The sequence below is a fragment of the Capra hircus genome, chromosome 4, assembly GCF_001704415.2.
Source record: "Capra hircus breed San Clemente chromosome 4, ASM170441v1, whole genome shotgun sequence".
NCBI classification, from domain to species: domain Eukaryota; kingdom Metazoa; phylum Chordata; class Mammalia; order Artiodactyla; family Bovidae; genus Capra; species Capra hircus.
This window is the reverse complement of record NC_030811.1, coordinates 58,270,621-58,295,998: the sequence shown is the minus strand read 5'-3', so window position 1 is coordinate 58,295,998 and position 25,378 is coordinate 58,270,621. Positions and strand designations below refer to the sequence as shown.

Here is a 25,378-nt window from a genome sequence, read left to right as displayed (position 1 = left end):
GCAGGCATCTGCTACTGATGGAGTTGACAGATGCCTCTGGAAGAAAAGTGACCCAAAATGTCATGGTCATCTGTGTAGATTGCTATCTTTTCTCTGCTCTTAGCTTCCTAATTCTTTCATGCCTTATTAGTAGTCTGTGGCTTTCATACAGGTTGTTGTTGTTTAGTTGCCAAGTCGTGTCTGACTCTTTTGCAACCCAATGGGCTGTAGCCTGCCAGGCTCCTCTGTCCATGTGGTTTCCCAGGCAAGAATGCTGGAGTGGGTTTCCATTTTCTTCTCCAGGGTATCTTCCCAAGCCAGGAATTGAACCCATATCTCCTGCTTGGCAAGCAGATTCTTTATCACTGAGTCACTGGGAAGCCTTTCATACAGGTAGTTTTAGTATTTTTTTGAGCTGTTCCAGTCATTGGTGAGGAGGTTGGTTCACATTATTCCGACTTTAATTATTAGAAATATGACTGTCCTCTTACAATTACTTTGCTAATAAATAGGGAAATGCTTTTCTACATTTTTTCACTTCTGCTTTTTTATGTTTTTATTTCAGATAGCCTCATTATTTCCTATGTATATTGTGGGGTACATTGAGCCAAACAAGTTTCAAAAGATAATTCATGCGAACATGGTAAAGTTTTAAATACTTATAAGTCATATATTGAAATAAGATTTCAGAGTTTATAAAATAACTGACTGTTTTATTTACCTCCTCTCAGGTAGTATTTAATACATATGATGCTGATAATATTAGAAGGATAACTGAATGACATATTAGAGTAATTCTGCTTTCAACTAGACTGCAGATGTTTTATACTCAATGAAACTTTAAAATTTTTTGTTTTATTATTATTGTTGCTACTTTTGAAACTGCCTTTTCTCTCTGAGACCTGAGATTTTTTAATACTTTGCATGACTGTAAATGTTTTTCCATTAATGTTTTTATTAGTTTCCAAACACATCTCCTTTAAGAAAATAAAAAATGAAAATCTTTACTAAGAATGTAAAATAAAACTTCCTTATTGAGAGAAGTCCTTAAGTAGTTTAACAAAACTCAGATTAGAAAACTAATACTTATAACTGAGTCTTTCTTTTTATATCATTCCATTATTAAATCAGTAGAAATAATTGTTTTTCCTTTGTGCCGGGTTGCAAGTGAGAAAAAAATTAAATTCTGTTATATAGTATTTATGGTGTTGAAGGTACTTAGAGCCTGTCAGTGTGTTGAAATTGTTATCACTTGGTCAAGATCTATTTATTAATATTCTATGCAAATAAAGTTTATATTAGAAATGACTGTATCCTTGTAGACAAAGTATGCATTATGATATTTAGCTAATAACTATAAAATGTATTTATTCAATTTTCAGATTTCAGTTTTCCTTTGTTTTGTATTCATGTTTGGAAATCCAATGTATTTATCTTCTTACTATTCTTCATCTCTGGTAATAACGTTGGTGAGTGTTTGTTAAACTCATAAAGATTTTTCTTTACCTTCAAATAGCAATTTTAACCGTTTAATGTGGGTTAGAAAGAATAAATGGGTTTCCCAAGTGGCACTAGTGATAAAGAATCTGCCTGCCGATGCAGGAGATGCAAAAGATGTGGGTTCAATCCCTGGGTTGGGAAGATCCCCTGGAGTAGGAAAGGGCAACCTGCTCCAGGATTCTTTCCTGAAAAATTCCATGGAAAGAGGAGCCTAATGGGTTATAGTCTATGAAGTCACCAAGAGTCGGACAAGACTGAGCACAACAACAATTAACAAGAACAAATAGGGCCCTTTCTGGATTATTACTCACAAGAAAAGTTTTTCCGAGATAATGCTTTTCTTTATCTCATCCTTAAAAAATAATATAAGGAAGGTTTGCCTTTGTAAGCCAATACCCCAGTAACTATTTTTTAAATAACAAAGTAATGACTTACTTTTTAAAATATGCCATAATTTATGATAAAAATTGTTCATTTCCTTCTAAGTCACTTCAGTAGGCTAAATACTTATTGCAGTGACACTGCCATTGCCCAAAGCATTTTTGGAAGTCCTCTGAATTGCCTTCACAGACTGTGGCACATTCTTTTGAATATCCTCAATGGTGGCAAATCTTCATCTTTCAAGGGTGGATTTGATTTTTGGAAATGACCAAAGTCTTGTGACTAAGGTGGGTGATTGGACTGGATAATACAGATCTTGATAAAAATATGGTGTGACAATAGTGATAAGACCGATTTTCTCGCACCCATAAGGAAATAAACGCTGAATTATAAAGTTTATAAAGAGGAGTTCCAAACTGTTTTGAGCGATGGCAACATAAATTAGAATAAGTGTATAGTCTCCTCATGTAACTTACTTTCATGGAATAACTCTCATTTGAAGTTGTATTTGGAATGGTGGTTCAGTAAATCAGTTTTATTACCTTATAGTCACACTTTTGATGTTCATATGCCAGTACCTGGAATGTTCTCCTTCACTGGAATTTTCCTGGGATATTCCCTTTCCACAATGATCACAAAATGATAATACAGAAATACCAAAATACAGCACTCTTCCATATATGGTGTATTGATTGAATCTTCGAGATTTAAGGTTTTTTCCCCCACTTTTCAAAGTTGAAGTATAGTTGTTTTACAATGTTGCGCCAATGTCTGCTGTAGAGCAAAGTGACTCAGTTATACACACACACACACAAATTCTTGAAATTTAGGTTTTTAACATTTTTATCTCCCCATACTTTTTTTTTTTTTTTTTTTGCCTCACAGTGAGTAAGCTCTCCTCTTTCTATCTCCAAAAACACAGGCTCTTTTCAGCATTTTGCCAAACATTTTCAGCATTACAGAGTAGAGAACTTGTTATATTCTGCTCATCCACCTCTTTTTATGAAAACCTTTTTTATTTTAAAATATAGCAGATGTATAAAACTTTATAAAACCAATATTTCATATACTGACTAATACTGAGAAGTATTAATAATACTGTTTTTAAGGACTGTTATACATCCTTAAAATACCATCACATCAAAGCCAGAACTTTTTCAACCATTCGAGAAGCCCTCCGCGTGAACTAGAGGAGCTCTAAAACAGTAGCATCTATCTTGGCTATGGTCAAGATCACTTGATCACTGCAAGCTTTTCCTTATAATTTTATCAAGCTTCTGTTTTTAATCTACAGGCTTCTAATATGTCTCCATGTTTTCTTCCTGGAATATTTATTTGTTGAAAAACCTGGGTCATTGAACATGTGAAGGGTTCTGTGATCTAGATTTAACTCTCTGAGTCATTATGAGGCAGCTTTACATCTTTGTCTTCTGTATTAATACTTGAAACTAAAGCTTAGACATGTTCAAGTTTAATACCTTTGGCAAGTCTATAGTATTGTTCTTTAAGCAGAAAGCACTTATTATCTGGTACCTCTCTTTTTATGATCACAGCCTCCAGTGCTTAGTACCAGATTCATTAATTCAATAAGGACTGCAAAATTCCGATCTTCTAATCCCCCAGTTACAGTTTATATATGAAAAGTACATGTCTAAACCAGTGGAGTTGGGAGGAGGTAGAAAAATATTTGAAGAAATCATGACCAAAAATTTTCCAAATTTGATGAAAATTACGATCTTCTGGATGAAGGATTTCAATGAATCTCAAGTACAAGAAACATAAAGCTATATAGTAAGGCATATTAGCAGTTTGTTCAAGGTCAGTGATAAAATCTTAAGAGCAGCAAGAGAAGTAAGACATATTAAATATAGAAGAACAGAGAGTAAGGATGTCAGATTTTTCATAAGAAAAAAATACAAGCAATAAAACAGTCAAGCAACATCTTTAAAATACTTAAAAATGCTATCTACAATTCTGTATTCAGCAAACATGTCTTTCAAGAATGAAGGCAAAATAGAGTTTATGACCAGCAGTTTTCCACTAAAAGAAATATTAAAGAAGGTCCTTCATATGAAAGGAATATATTATAATATTAGATATCAGTCTGGCTCTATGAAAGGCACTGGAAATAGTAGCTAAAGATTTTCCTACCATTTGTGACAACATGGGTAAACCTTGACATAATACTGTGTGAAATAAGTCAGACAGAGAAAGACAGCCACAGTCTTTCCATTTGTGTCTTCTTTAATTTCTTTCAACAGTGTTTTCAGTGTATAAACCTTTCACCTCTTTGGTTATGTTTATCCTTACTATTTTATAATTTTTAGGCTATTGTGAATAGCATTATTTTCCTAATTTCCTTTTTAGGTAGTTCATTGTTAATGTATAGAAATACAACATGGTTTCTTTATTGAGTTTGTACCCTGCTATTTTGCAGAACTTATTAGTTCTAACACTGTGTGTGTGTATAGAATCTTTAGTGTCTTCTACATTTAAGATGATGCCATCTGTGAACAGAGATAATTTTACATTTTCCTTGTTGCTGATCTTAGAGGAAAGCTTTTAGTTTTTCACTATTGAGTATGATGTTAGCAATGGGGTTTTCAAATATGATCTTAATTATGTTGAGATAATTTCCCTTTAGTTTGTTGAGAGTTTTTATCATGAAAGGGTGTCAGATTTTATCAAATGCTTTTCTGCATTGATTGAAATGATTATGTGATTTTTATCCCTTGTTATGTTGAACCATCCTAGCATTTCAAAGATAATTCTCACTTGACCTTGATCCTTTAATGTGATGTTAAATTTGGTTTGATAATATTTTGATAAGAACTTTCGCATCTGTGTTCATCTGGGATATTGGTCTATAGTTTCGTTTTCTTGTAGTGGCCTTGTCTAACTTTGGTATCAGAAACATGGTGACCTTATGCAATATGTTTGGAATTATTCCTTTCTCTTCAGTTTTTTGGAAGAGTTTGAGAAGGATTGACATTAGTTCTTCTTGAAATATTTGGCAGAATTCACCAGTAAAGCCCACTGGTCCCTCTTTTGTTTTTTGAGAGATTTTTAAATATGATTCAATATCCTTACTAGTTATAGATGTGATCAGAGTTTTTCTTCCTTCATGATTCTGTCTTAGTAGATTATATGCTTCTAGAAATGGATCCATTTTTTTAATAATATAATACATTGACATTTAATTGTTCATAGTAGTCTCTTATCTATTTTACTTGTGTTTAGTTGTTAAAGATGGGAAAGTAAATTTCTTTCCTGTTGTACCAACTTTGACCACAGGAGAAAGTTCCCTCTTGATTGATTTTAATTATTTTTGTGGTGAAAAGTACTATGTTTCTAGGAATAAGAAATATACATCTTATACTCAGAAAATACCACTCTCTCTCCTCCCTTCCACCTCATTCTCTCCACTTTTCTTTTTACTTTGGTCCTGCCTATTTCTTTTAAAAAAATATTTATTTATTTGGCTGCGTTGGGTCCTAGGATCTTCATTGCATAATGTGGAATCTTTCATTGTGGCACACGGACTCTCCGTTTGTGGCGAGGAGGCCCAGTTGCTTTGAGGCACATGTGATCTTAGTTCCCTAACCAGGGATTGAACCTGCGTCCCCTGCATTGCAGTGTAGATTCTTAACCACAGGGACTTCACCAGGGATGTCCCCTCCCTATTTCTTATAAGTGAGATAGCTCATTGGTTTTCTAGTTTACCCATTTACTTTTTTCTTTTTTGCACTAATAAATATTACATATATATTTAATCATAACCCCTCTTAATTACATGAAAGGTAGCATACTATAGTCTTTTGCATTTTTGATTTATCAACCTATCCTGGGTATCACTTAGTAATCTTTCCTGGATAGAGATCTTCAACCTTCCTTATAATTTCATAGTAAGTATTCCCTTCTGCATATTCTATAGATAATTTAACCACTGTCCTATGTCTGGGCACTTGATTTATTTCTTTTATTTTGCATTTACAAGCAATTTTGCATTGTATAATATGGTACATTTATATTTTTCTGTTGTTGGAAGTTCAGGAAGTCTGGTTCATCTTGGGCCAAATAGATGATAGAAAATTCTCCTCCAGATCTAAACAATGCACAGGTCTAAGATTTGTTTCTCATTGGAGCCTTTGTTTTTCAATGCCAACTTGAGAATAAACAAATACCTTACCAACTTGCAGAGACAGTAGTAGAAGTATTCCTAGTCCCTGTACATCTTTGTCAGTTTAGACTACTATAATAAAAATACCAGACTGGGTAGCTTTTGTAGAAATCTATTTCTTACAATTCTAAATGCTGGAATGTGCACGATCAAGATGTCACCTGATTTAGTTCGTGGAAGAGCTTTCTTTTTGATTTATAGACAGATATCTGCTTTGTCCTCCCATGATGAATAAAGGGATTTTCTTTATGTCTTTTCTTAGAAAGGCATTAAGCCCATCTATGAAGTTCCCACTTTCATAATGTTATATAATTACCTCACAAAGTTTCCACATCTAAATATGTTGCATTTGAGATTATCATTTCAGCATATGGATTTGTACAGGGATATAAATATTTAGTTGATAGCATCAAGGATCCCAGGGATTTTGAGGATCCCAGCTGTCTGCATGAGTCTTAATTAACCTTACATTGCTTCAAGTCACTTCTGCTGCCCTCCCTTTTAATATAAGCTCACATTTGTAACCCTGTAACTCTGGTCTACAGACCTCCTTAAAAACCGTCATAGGTTCTCTCCTAATTAATGGTTTAGTTTTTTAAAATCACCTCCTTTCCTTGGTACCTGATAAGTACCTTTTCTTTATTATAAATTCAGTTAGACATATTTTTTAACATTTAAAAATATGTGGGAGTTTGGAGAGGAAGAATTCTCCTTTTGCTGGGTAACTTACGTGTACACTTGCATGGAATGTACCTTTCCCACACCATCTGCCTCCTCAGAAGAGTTTTCATACATAAAACATCCCAAGTAACTTAGTGAGGAATTAACTTGATTCTAGAGTCAACTTTTTGGCACAGAAAGCATTTGGCTCTCACACCCCCCAAAATTTTCCATTTCCAAATTCAGAAAAATCAACAATGAAGGAAAATGTCTGGTGATAACCAAGGTAGAAGGGGTTGGCTACATGATTTTTGAAATGTATCATTCATATAAAATATAAATGTTAATTTTATTTAATTATTTTATTTTATATCATATGCATTTTAGGTGATAATTCTAAAGAGAAATAAAATTCAAAGATTTGGAGTATCTGAACTCCACTTTTGGGTAAGGTTTAACATTTTTACCACAATTTCTTCAAATCCTTATTTATTTCTATAAACTGAATACAAATAATGTACTTTAAGAATTGAATGATTTATAGTTAATAAATATTAAAGCTACTTTCACAAGGTGGGAAATAGTCCTTAGCAACACCTACAAGTCCTTTTCAAGAAGTTAGTTCATTTATTTCAGCACTACTTTCAGGCCGTTGTTCTTTACTTTTCATTCTGCTATAACCCTACTACCTGGCTTTTAATTTTTTTTTTCTATTTGCTTTGAGGTTTTTTTTTTTCCTTTAGACTTAGTAACCTTCTCTTCAACATAACTCAATCTGTAGTTCTGTCCCTGCTGTCCCTGTTTGGTTTTTCTGCATTTATTCATCATCAATCTTTTCTTCATTTTCCATCTTTAGATTCTTATTATCTTTGTCTTTTTAACACTTTCCTTACAATCTCAAAGTCCCTTTTTAATTTCAACTCACCCACTACCTGATCTTTGTTTCACTTGTCCCCAAATGTACACGAGTGGCCCAGGTCACCTTTATACTTGTGGGTTATGTTGCAAAGTAAAGTAAGTATTTTATTAGGTAGGTGTTGCGATGACTTACCTCTTATAATATCAGGCAGATAACATTCTTTTTCTCTGGGTCTTTAATGTACTCTTTCTAAAAAATAAAATCTGCCATATAGAAGAACTGTGTGATTACATATTATATATTGTTATGGTAAAACTGGAAAATATAAGGTAAATATCTACTCAGAATGCAAATGAACAAAATGGGATGAGTTGCCAGTTTCTCATTACTGGAAGCATTCTCCCATAACCATGATGAAAATACACTTAAGTTTTTGAATCACATTACCTTTCTAATGTATGATGTATGAGTTTATTTTATTTCAGAAAAATTGTCAATGCCTGTTTTTTAAAAGATTAAACCAAGAAATCAAAAAGAAAATTTTAAGATTTTTATATAATAATTGAACTCAAAAGAAAAGCAAAGTTTTAATTACAAATCATTGTAAAATGACAGCGAATCAGCAGTGCCTGTGGATATTTAGGGGATTCTGCCAACATTGTGCTCAGAGGAAAGTTTATTGTCTTGTATATTTTCAGTTTTAGATCAGAAAGAATAAAAAGCTTTCAACTCAAGAATTTCAAAGAAACAAAAATCTGAATCAGAGAAAAGATATTATGAATATTCAGCTTATATATATGTTTTTAAACTGATATAATTAATATCACCAGTCTCTTGCAAAAGGGAGAAATGAACCATCATAGGCATCTAAACAGCATAAAAGATATTCTCGCTTTATATGGCTAATTTTTTTTGAAAAGAGTAAAAGAAAAGGCAAAACTTTTGAACTGACACTTTTTTTTTAAATGAAAACATCTATTTTATTACCCAAGTAATTCTTACATGCCTGTGGAATAAAGATTATGTTGCATATCTTATTCTGTCATAATTGGGAAATTTTAAAACAAGGAAATCCTTATGTTTTTGAATTGAATGATAGTAAAACAATGTATAGGAAAATTGTCACTTATGAGTGATCAAATCCTAATTTTAATATTCTTTACCATCATGTGGTTAGTTGGAAGAAAGACTCTTTTTCCCCTTGCTAGGTACTAGGTATTCTCTATTTTTAGCTTCTGTGTATCTTTAGAAAGATAAATATTTATGACATAAAGCCTAAACAAGTACTTTTAGGCCTAAGTGATTCACTTACAGTTTTCCTCAATAGGAGCAAACTCAGTGCTTAATGGGAGACCTCAGTTTTTAGTTGCAAGGTAAATATTGAACTGAGCTTATGCTGAAATTTACTCAAAACCCAAGGGGAACTCTTTGTGTATCATAAAGAATGTAAATCCTTACAAAAAGGAAAACAAAATCTTACTAGTAATCTAAAGCTCAACATTCAGAAAACTAAGATCATGGCATCTGGTTTGTGGAAGAAACACAAGCTGGAATCAAGATTGCCGGGAAAAATATCAACAACCTCAGATGTGCAGATGACACCACCCTTATGGCAGAAAGTGAAGAGGAACTTAAAAGCCTCTTGATGAAAGTGAAAGAGGAGAGTGAAAAAGTTGGCTTAAAGCTCAACATTCAGAAAACGAAGATCATGGCATCCAGTCCCATCACTCCATGGGAAATAGATGGGGAAACAGTGGAAACAGTGACAGACTTTATTTTTTTTGGGCTCCAAAATCACTGCAGATGGTGATTGCAGCCATGAAATTAAAAGACGCTTACTCCTTGGAAGGAGTTATGACCAAACTAGATAGCATATTCAAAAGCAGAGACATTACTTTGCCGACTAAGGTCCGTCTAGTCAAGGCTATGGTTTTTCCAGTAGTCATGTATGGATGTGAGAGTTGGACTGTGAAGAAGGCTGATCGCCAAAGAATTGATGGTTTTGAACTGTGGTGTTGGAGAAGACTCTTGAGAGTCCCTTGGACTGCAAGAAGATCCAACCAGTGCATTCTGAAGGAGATCAACCCTGGGATTTTTTTGGAAGGAATGATGCTAAAGCTGAAACTCCAGTACTTTGGCCACCTCATGCGAAGAGTTGACTCATTGGAGAAGACTTTGATGCTGGGAGGGATTGGGGGCAGGAGGAGAAGGGGATGACAGAGGATGAGATGGCTGAATGGCATCATTGACTCGATGGACGCAACTCTGAGTGAACTCTGGGAGTTGGTGATGGACAGGGAGGCCTGGCATGCTGCGATTCATGGGGTTGCAAAGAGTTGGACATGACTGAGCAACTGAACTGAACTGAAGGTCAGGCATGAACAGTATGGTTAAGCCTAGGTTTACTCATGAACACTCAGGGAGACCTGGGTTCAATCCCTGGGTTGGCAAGATCTCCTGGAGAAGGAAATGGCAACCCACTCCAGTGTTCTTGCCTGGAAAATCCCATGGACAGAGGAACCTGGTAGGCTATAGTCCATGGGGTCGCAAAGAGTGGAACATGACTGAGCAACTTCACTTTCAACTTCACTTTACTCATGAACACAGATTTTTAAATTCCACCTATACTAAAAATTACTCCATGGATCTAAAATACAAAAGAAAAGATTAGCAATTCAAAAGTAGCCATATGCATGTGTATGTGTATGTATGTATGTGTATGTATGTATGTGTATGTATATATATATATATATATATATATATATATATATAAACTGAATCCAAAGTAGGATAAAGCTAACGAAATCCATGTCAAGGCACAATCATAAACTGCTGTAAACTAAAGGCAAAGAAAATGTTTTGAAAACATATAGGGAGAAATGGGACATTACCTTTAGGCCCAAACAGATTTCAATCATACCAGACTTCTTTTTTATAACTATGGGAGCCAGAAGGATGGGGCACAGCATTTGAAAAATGCTGGAAAGAATTGTGAATGATAATTTATATATACAGTGAAAGTGTCTTTTTGGAATGAAGAGGAAAGTAAAACATATTCTCAGATGAAGGAAAACTAAGAATTTGTTTTTAGTAGCGCAACCCTTAAATGGAAGTCCTTGAAGCAGGAAGTAAATGATGAAAGAATCTTAGAACACTCAGAAGAAATAAAGGACAACAAAATGGATACACATAGGTATAAATATAATTGACTGTTTTTCTCTTGAGTATTTCCTTTCATGTGTTTTTCTTTTTATTTTGTTGTTTTTTTGTCTAGATGTTTGAGTCAGGCTTTTCATTTATTTTTACTCTAATTTTTACAAACTTTTTATTTTGCATTGGGATATAGCTGATTAACAATGTTGTGATAGTTTCAGTGGAACAGCAAAGGGACTCAGCCATACATATACATGTGTCCATTCTCCCCCATATTTTTTTTGTTAGAAGTTTTTGAGGCCATGCATTTTCTTCTGATCACTGTTTACATACATTCCTTAGTTTCTAGTATGTAGTTTTCATTACCTTATTTAAAAAAAAATTCTTCAAGTTTGTGTTTCCCTTTCACTTAGGACTTGTTATTAGAATGTTATTAATAATTTCCAAGAGAAAGGGCTTTTTAGTCTTCTGACTTCTATCTATTTTGTTTATTTTCTAGGTAATTCAAGGTAGTGCTTGGTTTTTTGGAACAATCATTTTGAAATTTCTGACATCTAAAATTTTAGGTGTTTCAGACCATGTAAGTACTTTCTAGTTAGAACATTAAAAGTTCTGTAAATGCATAGTTGGAGAAGACTTTGAAACCATCTCTTTTAAAATGAAACCTCTATATTTTATGGAGGCTGAGTACCTTCTTCAAAGTCCCCAGCTAGTTATTGGCAGAGTCAGTACTAAAATCCTGTAGATTTTTTTCAGCCCACTAAGAAAAAAGTACATTAATGAATGGTGACTAAACCTTCTTGGAAAAAATTATGTTAAATAGTTGTTTATGTTTTGGTTAAAATACAAAGAATTTGTTTAGCAAGTTATTGATTCATTATAAATGTAAATATGAACAGTCTGTCCTCAACTTTGAAGTATAGAACTCAAAGTTTTATTTATAATTAGACACTAAAATTAAGGTGTGATTTGATATCTTTATAGTTTTTCTTATATAAAGAATATGATAAAAATTCTCTATCTTTTCATCTTCTAGAACATATATGGACCACATCCCTAATGTACAGTGTTTCTGTCTATTTTAAGGCTAATGCCTCAAATGATGGCTCTTTTCAAAGATAAATTCCTAGAAAGCAGTACATGAATTTAACTTTTGATTTTTAGCACTTTCTGTTTGGATAGAAGATAGATGAGTGTATCATGCAATAATCTCCCCTGAAATTTACCGTATCTAGTACTCTCCAGTTAGAACCCTGTCTGCTGATGAAGTTGCTTCAAACTTAACAAGGGATTATCGTAGTTAACTCTCTTAAAATGACAAGTGCCATCACTATCCAGTACAATTGACCCTATATGCATATTAATGGTAAATGAAATTTCAAAATATAAGGATTTGTCATTTACTGTTAGCTCTGCATTGTGGTTTATTAGGTTTATTTGTCATTCTTAAATTTTTATTCTTTAGGGGATGTCTATTTTATGGTAAACTTTATTTAGGCATCTGAAGTTATTATTAAGTTAATCTGTGATTTACTTGCCTTACATTTTCACCCAACTCTTTACAAATCCTAAAACACACACACACGCATACACCCTTGGTATTCTTAAGTGACTTCTATGTGACAACTGTGAGAAAGACTTGAAACTAAAGTGGCTTGGTTAAATTATCATTAGTCACCAGCCCTACTCTAAATTAGAAAAATAAAGTTAACTGTAAATTATGCTTGGTCCTGGTAGATAACGCAATGATGAGTAATTGAAAACCATAATCATCAAAGTTGATATAAAATAATTTATGTTCTTGTAAAGTAATTTGAATTACTGCTTTGCATACCAGAAATTTTTCTTACCTTCTAAGGATGCAGTGTAAAAATAATTGTCTCACCAAAGTAAATGATAAGTGATCAGTAGAAAATAGTTCTGCATTGGATTTAGTTGATGGTATTTATTTTAAAGGCATTCCCAGACCAAGTAACTAAATCAGAGTTGTATGTATAGTTGTAATTCTCTTGAAGAATAGCTTCATTGTTAATGGCTTCAACGTATGTCTGAAAAATTCAAGAAGCACCAAAAAATTGTGCTTAATGTATGAGGTTTTGTGAAAATGACAACACACGGAAAATTTGTTAATGATTTACAATATGTGACAAAAGGGGTTAACATGAAATGTTTTGTTCTTGATAAATGATCCGATCATGAAATTTCTTGGTCAACTGCATGGTGGTTTGTGCCCAGTAAATGTTGATTTTAGCTCATTCTTTGTATTACCATCTTATCTACTTATTTTTCCTGACTTCTTTTTCCTTTTCATTTCTCTTGACATTTCTATTTGTTTTCAGTTTTGTTCATTACTCAGCACATAATGGGGTTCACTGTATTTTTTGTTTTCTTGAAGAGGCGTCCTTGTACCATGGATATATCTATTCTGTAGACATTATTACTGCTGCAGCAAACCAATTATTATTAACTATAATTATTTTTGTGATTTTAATTTTTCTTCCAGATTCGCCTGAGTGACCTTATTGCTGCCAGAATCTTAAGATATACAGATTTTGATACCTTAATTTACACCTGTGCTCCTGAATTTGACTTCATGGAAAAAGCGGTATGAGTGATTCTTTTATTTTTTTCCTCTACATGTATGATGAGTTCTTGCTCTTAAGTTTCTCTTTAATCTGAAATTCAAAAATTTTATTTAGAAACACCCAATTTATTTATTCTTATCATTTTTTATGATAACTTTTGCTAATAATATGGCCATTCTCATCTAGTTTCTTACCTGTAAAATCAGTAAACAATGGCCCCTACCAGGGCAAGTGCACAGGATGTGACCTATGGTCAATTACTATTATTGCAGTTCAGTTACTTTTAATAATCTAGGTCAGTTGGTGGTATGAGAGCATTCAGGAAAAATAAACCCAAATTATTGTTTTGTTTTTTAAAAATTCAGTTTTCTTTCACTTAATATCTCAAATATTACAAAATTTTATAATAAAACATTGCCAAATAAATATTCTAGTAATAATATATGATTATCTCTTATCTGTCAAATCAGTCATACATTCATTCAAAAACAATTATTGACCATTATCTATGAGGCAGTTTGTAATAGGACTACAAAGAGTTAAATAACTTGGTTCCTGCCTTTAAGAAATATATAATTTAGTTAAGTGGTAAATCACTCCCTATCACAACCCATGAGAATTATTTAGCTGCTGTTTTTGTTTCAGTATTTATTTATACTTTCAATAATTACTTAGTCTTTCTCCCTTGTTAGTCCTATAGTTTCACAAATGAAAATAATAGAAACTGAAAGCCCAGGAGATGATAATCTAGGGCCCATGGATCAATAAACACACATTTTAAAACTTACTATTATATAAATAAAGAGAAGATAAAACTCAAGAAAGGAAAAAATAATATCCATAGCTAATTTTGCTTTAATAGTTTTCATCATTATAATTTTTGATATATTTGTATAACTCATTATAATTTTGATTCTTATGTTAGAATATGAAACTTGATAACATATATTCTGTTAATAACAAAGATATCTTTTACCTTTAAGAAATCTCATTGTGACAATTTGAAATAGACTTTTATAGTATAAAATTTAATAAAAAATATTTTGAATAATTTGCTATATTTCAGACGCCAGTGCGATACTTAAAGACATTGTTGCTTCCAACTGTTGTGGTGATTACTTATTTTATCTTTAAAAAGGTATTTAAAAATTTTTTTTACTTGCTTTTGGGTTTAAGACAAGGACTTAGATTAGTGCTAATAGCTCAGAATTCTGTCTTACTTTTAGGATGACTCTTCCCCTCCCTAAAACTTTTTTTATTCAGATTTTTCTTTATCTCACTTTATATGGAGTTTTTAATCTGCTACATTAGAAAAGATATTTTTATTTATTCTTTCAAAAGAAATGTGTCAGTTACCCACTATATGGTAAGAACTATACACACTGTAGGTACACTGGGATAAATAAGACAAGTCCACCCTATCTTGAAACTCACAATCTGATCCAGTGGGAACAATGAACAAATAATTTCCCAAATGATTAAATAATTGCAATTGTTATTGGTACTAAAAAGAGTAGAATGACCATTTCAGTATCTTTCAAAATTAGACACATTCAAAGAAGTCTTGATCCATTTTGAAACATGAATAGAAATCTGTATAGCCATTAAAATATCATTCTCTACTGTTCACTGTTTTCACACAAAAAAAGAAAGTATTATCACCATAGAAGAACTAATGTTTAAAATACTACTGGAAGATTTTCTTGGTCTGTGAGTAGTTTGTCTGAAAGCCTGGTTAAAGACAGTGGGTCTTCAGTTTTTAGCAATTTTGAACCATCTTTATTTATATTATTGAAAAATTGCCCTGCCTTTAGTCAGTAGGTGTTTTATGCTTTTAAGCAGATAGCAGTAACATTATTTCTCTACTGCCAGAGCAAGTTGTCTCTACTTCAGCTGGTTCTGTTGAAATCAGTATTCTATATTTAAAGTCAAATTGCCTGTCTTTCTATGTAGTTTCAATTCCCACATTTCTTATTATTTTGTTTTCATATCGAAAATGACTAATTTATGAGTGAGAAAGGCATTCCCTCTACATCTGTGCTTCTTCACCCTTGGTCTAGTTCCCTAGGCACCACTTGGAAAGAGTCAGGATAGACAGAGGTGATGAGAGGGAGTGAGTAAACCACACACAAGTGTGCTGCTCTCCCTTGCTTTGACCCTGCCCAGCTCGAGCTACAGGTTTTCTCTGTTAGCCAGTTTGTCTATCCCATCATGTCAGCTTGTGTTCCTCTTATGAGGTCCCACTTGTAAGTACTAATGCAAGAATTAACTATCCAGCACAGGAGAAAATGACAGCTAGATCTACTATTAACTGTTTTAAAAATAAAGATATACAGCCTCATAAATACTAGCTCCCAAACATACCACAGCTCAAACCATGTTTGTGTAGTAGCCGGCATGCACACACATGTATCCCCAGACACATACACAGACATAACATACAGTATACACAGGCATAACATGCCCACATGTATACACAGACATAACCATCCCTGCAGCCATTAAAGCTTAACTCCACTTTTGCATCCACATAAATGCCTCAGTCGTTATTTGTCCTGTTATGGCTTATTTTCCACGTCAGGGATACTTCTGATGTTCATTTAACTTTTCACTTGTGTGAAATCACTTCTGGGAAGGAAAGGAGCAAGACGTGTGTAGTGTCATTTTACCATGACACTACTGAATCTTAGACTCCTATAAGTGTGTGCGTTCTGTTGTCCGTACCTTTGAATAGGCTTTTGCTTGTCACAAGGAGTGTAATCTCGTTTTTGTTATTTGAAACATTCTTCCATGCAGGATGCTCTTGGATCAATGAGAGAAGTTAAAAATTCTAAACTTAGATATAACATCTGAGTCCAAATTTTATTATGTATTTTTTCAATGTTTATCTGTGAGTTATAAGCCACATACCATGCAGAGTAAAAAATTTTAAGTTCTTGTAAATTTCTTGTGTATAAATGCTGCTAAAACCTCTTTGGCCAACATAGCTTCATACTCATCTTTACTCCTCCCCCTCTCCCTCTCTCATCATTAGCTGATACATCCTGATAAGTGCTCTTAAGCCTTCTGTAGCAGTCACTTTAGGCTGAGGTAGACCAGGGAGGCAGGTATGCCACAGCTAATTTTATAATAATCAGGAGTTTGAGTAGGAATACAGTCTTTGTAGACAGAGAGAGAGAGAGAGAGAGAGAAAGAGAGAGAGAGAGAGAGCGAGCTAATTTCTTAGAAGTTCGACATAAAATAGCCTCTGAAATTTTGGAGAAACCTGCCTCCTTTGTGGAAACCAGTCCCCCAACTACAGCTCACTTGCATCTGGTAAAATATAAACTTAAACTCCAGTCAGAAGTTACCCATATATAAACCTTAAATTTTAGACCCAAAAGATTTACTCTAGTACCTTTCATTTTCATAGAGAAGGAGGTTACAACTTCCTGCTTTCCTAAGGCAGAGCTGGAACTAAATTGTTTCCAAGGACTTGTTTTAACAATAAAAATACTTCTTTCTAGTAGGGATGTCTTTGTTAATGAATCATGGCATTTAAAATATCACTTAATTCCTTAGACGTTTCATCAATTTGATTCTGTTCACAGGCTATTCGTGATATTCGGTGTGTCTTATGTGCAAACACATATCTAAGGTAATTATATCATAGTTGTTTTTAATATTTGGTTATTAAATAACTTGCTATAATATCAGTTTTCCAAATGAATGTACATTAAACTTCACCATCATGATTACGAAAGGAAACATGAACCAAACTTAGATTTCTTCTTCTTGGAAAGGAAAAAAAAGACTATATGATGGCTGTGTCTTTTTTATGCATTTGGACTTGTTTTAAAGGATTTATATTTGTGAATTACCTCAAAGTAATTCAATTTAAAGTCAGTACAATTTAAAGTCAGTAAATTTAAAGTCACTACAATTTAAAGTCAGTAAATAAGTAAGCTGAAGTGTTTTTTTGGTGATTTTTTTTAACTTTCAGAGAAAGCAACTTGCTTTTCTGAGTATTCATGGAATAGTTTTTCCTACATTTATTGTTAAAACTGTTTATTACATTTATTTGTGGTTTTAGTAGTCACTAAAATTATAGTATGAACAAATACAAGCAAAATATAACTAAAGCACACACTGTTATAGGACATGAGAAATAAATTGTGAGGAAAACTTCCTCTGAGAAAAAATTTTAACTCAAATTGCATTATATTTGTACATATAGCCATTACATTTATTGTTTTTTAAAAAAGTTTATTTTTTAGGACCATTTAGATTTATAGAAAAATTGTAAAATTAGTGCACAGGGCTTCCATGAACCATATGCCCTCTGCTTATATTTTCAATAAACAACTTTGTATGGTAGCCAGAAGAGCTAATTAGAATCTTATAGTTGAAATGGTTAAATCTTATTTGTTGAAATTGTTTCGGATTCAAGAGAGTTAATAGATCCACTCTACCTTGTTCTGGTCAGATGGAGCCCTGAGAATGTGTCTTGACATTCTAAAAACAATGTTTTTAGAGCTCTGGAAACTATTCACAGAAGAAGTGCATTAAGAGACTTGAGATATTTAATTGAATAGTAGAAGATGAAGGGGTGCATGGCAAGTGTGCTAAGCTACTTCAGTCTTGAATGACTCTTTGCGACCCTGTGGACTGTAGCCCTCCAGGCTCTTCTGTCCATGGGATTCTCCAGACAAGAATATTGGAGTGGGTTTCCACGCCCTCCTCCAGGGTATCTTCCTCACTCCGGGGTCAAAACCATGTCTCTTATGTCTCCTGCATTGGCTGGTGAGTTCTTTACCACTAGTGCCACCAGGGAAGCCCATGATACATGGCTGCTGTCTCAAAAAATTGAGAGGGTATGGTGGCTCAGTCAGTGGTACAGAAACCACCTGTCAATGCAGGATATGCAGGTTCCATCCCTGGGTCAGGAAGAACCCCTGGAGAAGGGAATGTCTCTTACCTGGAAGTCCCATGAACAGAGAAAGAGGAGCCTGGCGGACTATAGTCCTTGGGGTTACCAAAGAGCTGGACATGATTGGTGACTGAACAACAATGTAGAGGACAGACTTGAGCGGCGAGTTGGTGGAAATGAGGTCTTTCTTGGTGATTACATTCCTGAAAGTTCTGGCTCTCCATGGGTATCTGGGCGGAAGGGTCCTTTAAACCACAAAAATAATACAGTTGACTGTTGAACAACATGGATTTGAACTGCATGGTTCCACTTATTTGCAGACTTTTTACAGTAATAAACACTGCACTATTACTAGATCTGTGGTTGATTGAATTTCAGTATTCACCAAGTAAATGGAGAGCTGACTGTAATTTATACTCAGCCTTTCAACTGCACCCACACTGTTGTGTCGTTCAAGGGCCAACTATATGCTTATGGTGATACAATCAGAAAAAATAGTATATCAAGAAAAGAAGAAATATTCCACTCTCTTAGATGTATTCCTCAATTAGTGCTGTTTATAAATGGCTTAGTATGTATCATTTCAGAAAATACTTCTGAAAGCACAATGTATTTTTTTTTTTTACTGGTATTATTCTGTAACTTTACTTTTTTTAACAGCTTCTCTTGAGCATCTTGCTCATACTTTATAGTAGTCCCCATGTTTTATTTATTCATTATCACGAGTGACTATCATGTACTTAGCCATTCTCACATTACTGGAGGTTTAAATTATATTTCTCTTTTTGTCGTAGCAACCAATGCTATGAGTAATTATCAACTTTATACACATTCATTTGAACACTTATTTCAGTATTTAGAATATTTAACATATTTGAAATGGGACTGCTGGATCATAGGCTATGAATATTTTACAATTTGATGGATACTGAGAGAATAATGGTGAGAGTGTCCATTTCTCTGCATGTCTATGAACACCAATGTTATTAAGTTTTCTTAACCACATTTTCTTACTGGTAGTTTTTAAAGAAGTAACTCATTTTACAAAGTGAAGTGAAGTTTTACATATTTACCAGTGAAGTACATCTTTCCATATGTCTGTTGGCTATTGGTATTTCTTTCTTGTCCATTTGAAAATTTATTTATGGTGTCTTTTTGTAGTGTAGACAGTAATCTTTTGTCTGTTATGTGTATAACAGGCTTTATTTTAGAATGTCAGCTTATAACATTAATGGTCATTGCTCTATAGAAGGTTAAAATTTCTATACAATCATAACTGTACTCTCTCTGTTTTCTGTTAATTTCTGTGCTTAGATACACTTCCCCACATCAATATCATAAAAATAGTTCCTCATATTCTCTTTCATAGATTTTTGCAAAATAAATATGTGTAAAGTAGATAATGCAATGATTTGATATTCATAAATGTTGTGAAGTGATCACCATAACAAAGTTAATTAACATATTCAACACATCTATCAACTCACAGAGTTACTGTGAGCATTTGTATGTGTGTAGATACTTAAAGCCTACCTTCTTAGCAAATGTCAAGTATACAGTGCAGTATTATCAGCTATAGCCACTATGCTGTACATTGCTTCCTCAGAATTTCTTCATCTTATAACTAAATGTTTGTACCCTTTAAGGAACATCACGTCATTATGCCCAGTCCCCAGACCCTGGCAACTACCATTCTGCTCTTTCTTTTATGTTTTTGGGGGTCACTTTTAGATTCCACATATGAGTGATACCATAAAATATTTGTCTTTCCCTATCTGCCCTATTTCACATACCAAAATGCCTTCCAGGTTTATCCATGTAGTTGCGAATGACAGGATTTCCTTGTTTTTCTTTTCTTTTTTTTTAATGGTGGAATAATACTCTGTTGTATTAGAGTATACACACATGCCACATTTCCTTTATTCACTGTTGACCTAACAAAACAACTGGACGGCCAGATGATTTCTTCAGCAAAATTGGGTTTACTGGGGATCAGCAGAGGATTGCACTTTGAGGTTTACCACTATGGTGAGCCACATGCAAGTCGCTGCACAGCAAGGAGAAGAGAACACTTTTATGGAAGGGAAAACAAAGTCGTGAGATCTATAGTAAACAAAAAATTCATGGCTTTTAGTTGGCTGAATACTTGCCAGGAAAGAAGAGGAATCCTTATTCTTGTTGGACTCTTCTATAGTTTCAGGGCATGAAAGTTTCCCCTTCTTGTCTCCCAACTCCTATTTAATTGAGATTTCCATTTTTTTTTTTCTTTCTCCCTTTTGATCAAGACCTTTCTCTGAAAGCAGCATTGATCGAGAGTCAGGTTTTCCAGTTTCAGTAGCTTTCTGTCCCTTAATGACAGGAAGGACTTTTTCTGGGTGTAGTGTCTGCAGAGGAAACGTATACTGATTAGAAACCTCTTGAAGACACATGCAAGTAACAAAGAGAGATGGGAAGGAGACCCTCAGGGACTTTTCATCTAGATCCTAGATGTTATCAAGATCCTAGATCTTTTCAAGATCCTAGATCTTTGTGATCATCTAAAGGGCTATGTCATCCTCAAAGGTTTGATGATAAACTTCCAACAGGCCAGGATATCCTGGGATATCCTGTATCTCTTGTTACATTTTTCAACTTAGGCTGTTTCTCCTGATTTTACACACACACACACACACACACACACACACCCGTGCTTTCTTTTCATTTCCGTTTTAGTGGAATATTTTTTTGCCATCCATTCACTTAAAAGTGTGTATCCTTCATGTGTATCCTTAAAACTAAAATGAGACTCTCATAGGCAGCATGATTGGGTCTTGTTTTTTATCCATTTAGCCACTCTCTGTCTTTAGAGAATTTAATCAATTTATACTTAAGGTAATTGTTGATAGATAGGGATGGCTTATTTTTGCCATCTTGTTTTCTTTCTGTTTTGTAGTGTCTTCCTTTCATGCTATCTTTCTTCATCATGTGATGATTTTCATAGTGGTATACTTTGATTCCTTTTTCTTTTGTATATCTGTTGCACATTTTTGCTGTGTGGTTATCATAATACATCTTATAGTTATGAGTCTATTTTAAGCTGATAACAGCTCAACTTCATCTACATATAAAAATTCTGCTTTTTTACTTCCCTCGTCCCCATTTTGCTTTTGATGTCACAATCTGTATCTTCTTATATTGTGTATCAGTTAGCAAATTATTGTAGCTATATTTATTTTTTAATGCTTCAGGCTTTTTATACTAGAGTTAAGTGATTTATATACCACTATTATAGTATTACAGTATTCTGAGATTGACTATATTGTTACTTTTACTAGCAAATTTTATACTTTCATGTATGTTTATATTACTAATTAGCATTCTTTTATTTCAGCTTGAAGGACTCTCTTTAGCATTTCTTATAAGGCAGGTCTAGTGGTGATGACCCCCTCAACTTTGTTTTTCTGGCAAAGTCTTTCTCACCTTCATCTGAAAGACAGCTTTGCTAGATAAATATTCTTAGATGGCAGATTTTTTATTTGAGCACTTTTTAAGTATCCTAGTCTCTCCTGGCTTACAAGGGTTTCTGTTGAGAAATCTGCTGATAGCCTTACAGAAGTTCCCTTATATGAGATGATTTTTCGTTTTCGAAGTTCATTTTTTGCTTTTGACAGTTTTATTATATCTAGTGAATTTGCAGTGTGTGGAGGGAGTTACCTATGAGCTAGCTTCATGTACTTGAATGTCCATATCTCTCTCCAGAGTTTGCAGGTTTTCAGCTGTTATTCTTTAAATAAAGTTTCTGCCCTATTTATATAATTATTCATGGAAATTTTAATCTGAACACTCAAATTTTTCTTTAGCTCAAGGGATATTCTCTCTCCCTCTCTCTTTTGCTTTAGCCTCTCTTTTTTGAACATCTATTATTACATTTATCACATTTTTAATTTCTTTTTTCTCTTCTCAGAATTTCATGAATGCATCTTCAACACAACTTTCAGTTGTATACACTGCTAGTTGACCTTCTTTTGAGGTTTTAAATTTGGCAAATTAGTTTTTTTCATTATCTCTGAAAGCTCTTTTTTAGTACAGCTTGTTTTATTTATATGAATGCAGTGTTTTCTTATGGAGAAGGCGATGGCACCCCACTCCAGTACTCTTGCCCAGAAAATCCCATGGACGGAAGAGCCTGGTAGGTGGCAGTCCATGGGGTCGCGAACAGTCGGACACAACTGAGCAACTTCACTTTCACTTTTCACTTTCATGCATTGGAGAAGGAAATGGCAGCCCACTCCAGTGTTCTTGCCTGGAGAATCCCAGGGATGGGGGAGCCTGATGGGCTTCAGTCTATGGGGTCGCACAGAGTCAGACACGACTGAAGCGGCTTAGCAGCAGCAATGTTCTCGTAAGCATCTGTGAAGATAATAATTGGAACTTTCATTTAATACTCTTATTACTTATAAACACTTTCTTGAGAGTTCATTTGCTCATTTATCTTGGTGTTTTTCTTTTATCCTACTTGTTTCTCATGATTTGATTGTATACTGATATTCTAAATTAGTTACTAGATTTATTTGTATCCATAGTTATTGTTGGGGTCTTTGGTGATTATCATACTTATCTACCAGGCCTCTCCCTTACATGCAATCACTCACTACAGGATTCTGTTGTGACTGACAGGTTTCTGGACATGTGGGAACCTATCCATCCACCCCCACTTCCACTCTTGACTGCAGAGGTCAGGAAGGAGCTGCAGTGGTGGCAAAGTAATTTAGTGATTTCAATACTCTTCTAAGAGGCCTTCCCCTCCTACTCTTTTTTTTAATCTCTGGATCCGTGTGTGCCCCTGAACTCCGTTGTACTTCATACTTTCATATTTATACTGTCTTACTTCTCTTGCCAAACCCAAAATCCATATGAGAAGGCCTTTTATACTGCAAAGCTTTGTTATAAAAGTGAGATATTGTCTTTACAATGGGCAATAAAATAAGCAGTCTTGTACCTCTTGCCAATCTAACATAAACTGTGGAGAATAAGAACAGGATCTGTTCTCTTCACACTGTGTTCACTGCACAGTGTCTGGAACACATTAGGTATGCCATAAAGTTTTAGTAAATTTTTAGACATAAATATTTAGAAAATTTGTAAAACAACTTTTGTGGAACTAAAAATATTTATATGCTTTACCCAAAAAATTTATTCTAGAAATTTATCCTAAGGAAATACTCAGAGATGCTTACAGAGTTTTAAGTACAAGGATGTTCATATTTATAATTGTGAAAAATAAAAATAACTCAAAAGTCACAGCAGTGCTTATCTAAAGCATAATATATGTATGTGATTGAATATTTCATAAATATTCTTTTTATTATTTATTTCTCCAGAGGTAGTATTTAGCAATCAGTAAGACCCACTTTATCTTAACCAAAGAAGAGCATTTTGATATACTTTAAATAGAATGACTATAAATCATGCCTTTTAAATTTCCACTATATTTAGTAATTTTTTTATCTAATTTAGTAATTTTTTGGTAGAACTTAGTAATTTTTATCCAACAGCTTTATTTATATATTAATTTATTTAAAATATAAGAACAAATAAGTAGAGTTTCATTCTGATATAATCATAGTATAATGAACAGTCAGTTAATAGAGAATATTTTTGTTTTATTCCAGAAAACAGCTCCTTGAACATGGTGAGGTAAAGCTTTCATTTTAATCTCTGCTAGATTTGTCTATTATATTTAAGTTCTAGGATATTCACAAAGGTATAATCTTGCTGCAGGTACACCATCAGCAGTGCTAAAGTGATTCAATACTGGTAGTAGATTTCTGCTGATTCTTCCCACTTTTTAAGCTGCTCTCAATTTTGAAGAGTGATAAGGACTTGACAACCAGAAAGTTGATTTATGACCACCAAGTATAATTAAATTAAATTACCTTCATTCATTCATTCATTCAACAATAATAAACATTAATTTCTAGCCTGCTGAGCCAATCAGCTATGGGCCATCAGCAGGGTAGGTACTGTGACTGGTGACTTTGCCACACACAGACTTGATGGTCAATCAGTTATAATCTTAGCGGTGTTATAGGATACAACAGATGGTATAGCAGTGTTCCTGCTCTCAGGTACATCTAATATTCCAGTGGAGAACAAAACAGGATAGTCTTTTCTTATGGTGCTAAATTGTTTTGCAATAAGAGAAAAAATAGCATGGGCTAGAAATATAATTTCCTAAGTAATAGAACTTTGAGTCTTAAGGAACAGGTCAAATTTACATAAAAGGACAACTGATTGTGAACTTAATAGAAATAGCTTATGATGATAAATAATATGTTTTGAATAGTTACTATGTGCCATGTACTGTGCTGTTTGAGTCTTGTATTATTATCCCCACTTTGCAAATAAGAAAATAATGTTAATTAAATGATATTAGCTGTTAAAGATAAATTATAACATCAAAATTACTTAACTCAGTGGAGGTTTAATTCTTTGCTCATATAAAGTTAAAACCAGAGTTTCGGATTAGCAGGTGGTTCTCCAACAAGCAGTGTTTCAGGGACCCAGATTTCTTCCACCTATGGTTCTGCCATCTTTAACTTGTGGTTTTCAGGCTTGATTTGTACAAGCCAGCAAAGAAAAAAGAACACTGCACACTGGAGGCTTTGTAAAAGCTAGCCCTGGAAAAGAGACAAATATCACTTCCTGCTCACAGCCAGAACTCAGACATATGGCCACACCTGACTGCCAGTGAAGCTGGGAAGTGGAACAGCATTCCTTGCTGTTTCTAGGAATAAGAGCAAAGAGTCTCTGCCAAGAACTGGAGACCTGGATAAATGAAATAGTCCACCTAAGGTCTCACAGCAAATTTGCAGTAAATCTTGAGTTTATCCACTACCAATCCATTTCCAGTGCTCTCAGAGGAGTAGTCAGCACTTTACTGCTTCCTATGTGCCAGGTATTTTGGTTGGGGAAGGGGTAGTTATTTACATACTTTAATACTTTCATTCTCACAACAACCCACTGATGTAAATACTACTTTTTATTTCACGTATTTAAAAAAAAATGTGGCAAAGAGATGGTCAGTAATTTGCCTAAAGTCAGAAAGCTAGAGTGACCTGAGCTTTGTAGAGCCAAGTACTATGAATCCAGGCAGTATAGCAACAAAATCTGTTTGTCACTCACTCTGCAAC

General features: G+C 33.9%; 1 protein-coding gene across 1 annotated transcript in view; it reads left to right on the top strand.

The window, feature by feature from the left end:
* DPY19L2 (dpy-19 like 2) overlaps positions 1 to 25,378 on the top strand; it is a 93,843-nt gene that overhangs the window by 47,822 nt on the left and 20,643 nt on the right. The window contains exons 10-17 of the mRNA XM_005679195.2: positions 545 to 622; positions 1,362 to 1,448; positions 7,088 to 7,147; positions 11,212 to 11,292; positions 13,216 to 13,317; positions 14,364 to 14,435; positions 16,888 to 16,934; positions 23,858 to 23,882. Of these exons, the coding sequence (XP_005679252.1) occupies positions 545 to 622; positions 1,362 to 1,448; positions 7,088 to 7,147; positions 11,212 to 11,292; positions 13,216 to 13,317; positions 14,364 to 14,435; positions 16,888 to 16,934; positions 23,858 to 23,882 (552 nt within the window). The remainder of the gene's footprint in view (positions 1 to 544; positions 623 to 1,361; positions 1,449 to 7,087; positions 7,148 to 11,211; positions 11,293 to 13,215; positions 13,318 to 14,363; positions 14,436 to 16,887; positions 16,935 to 23,857; positions 23,883 to 25,378) is intronic.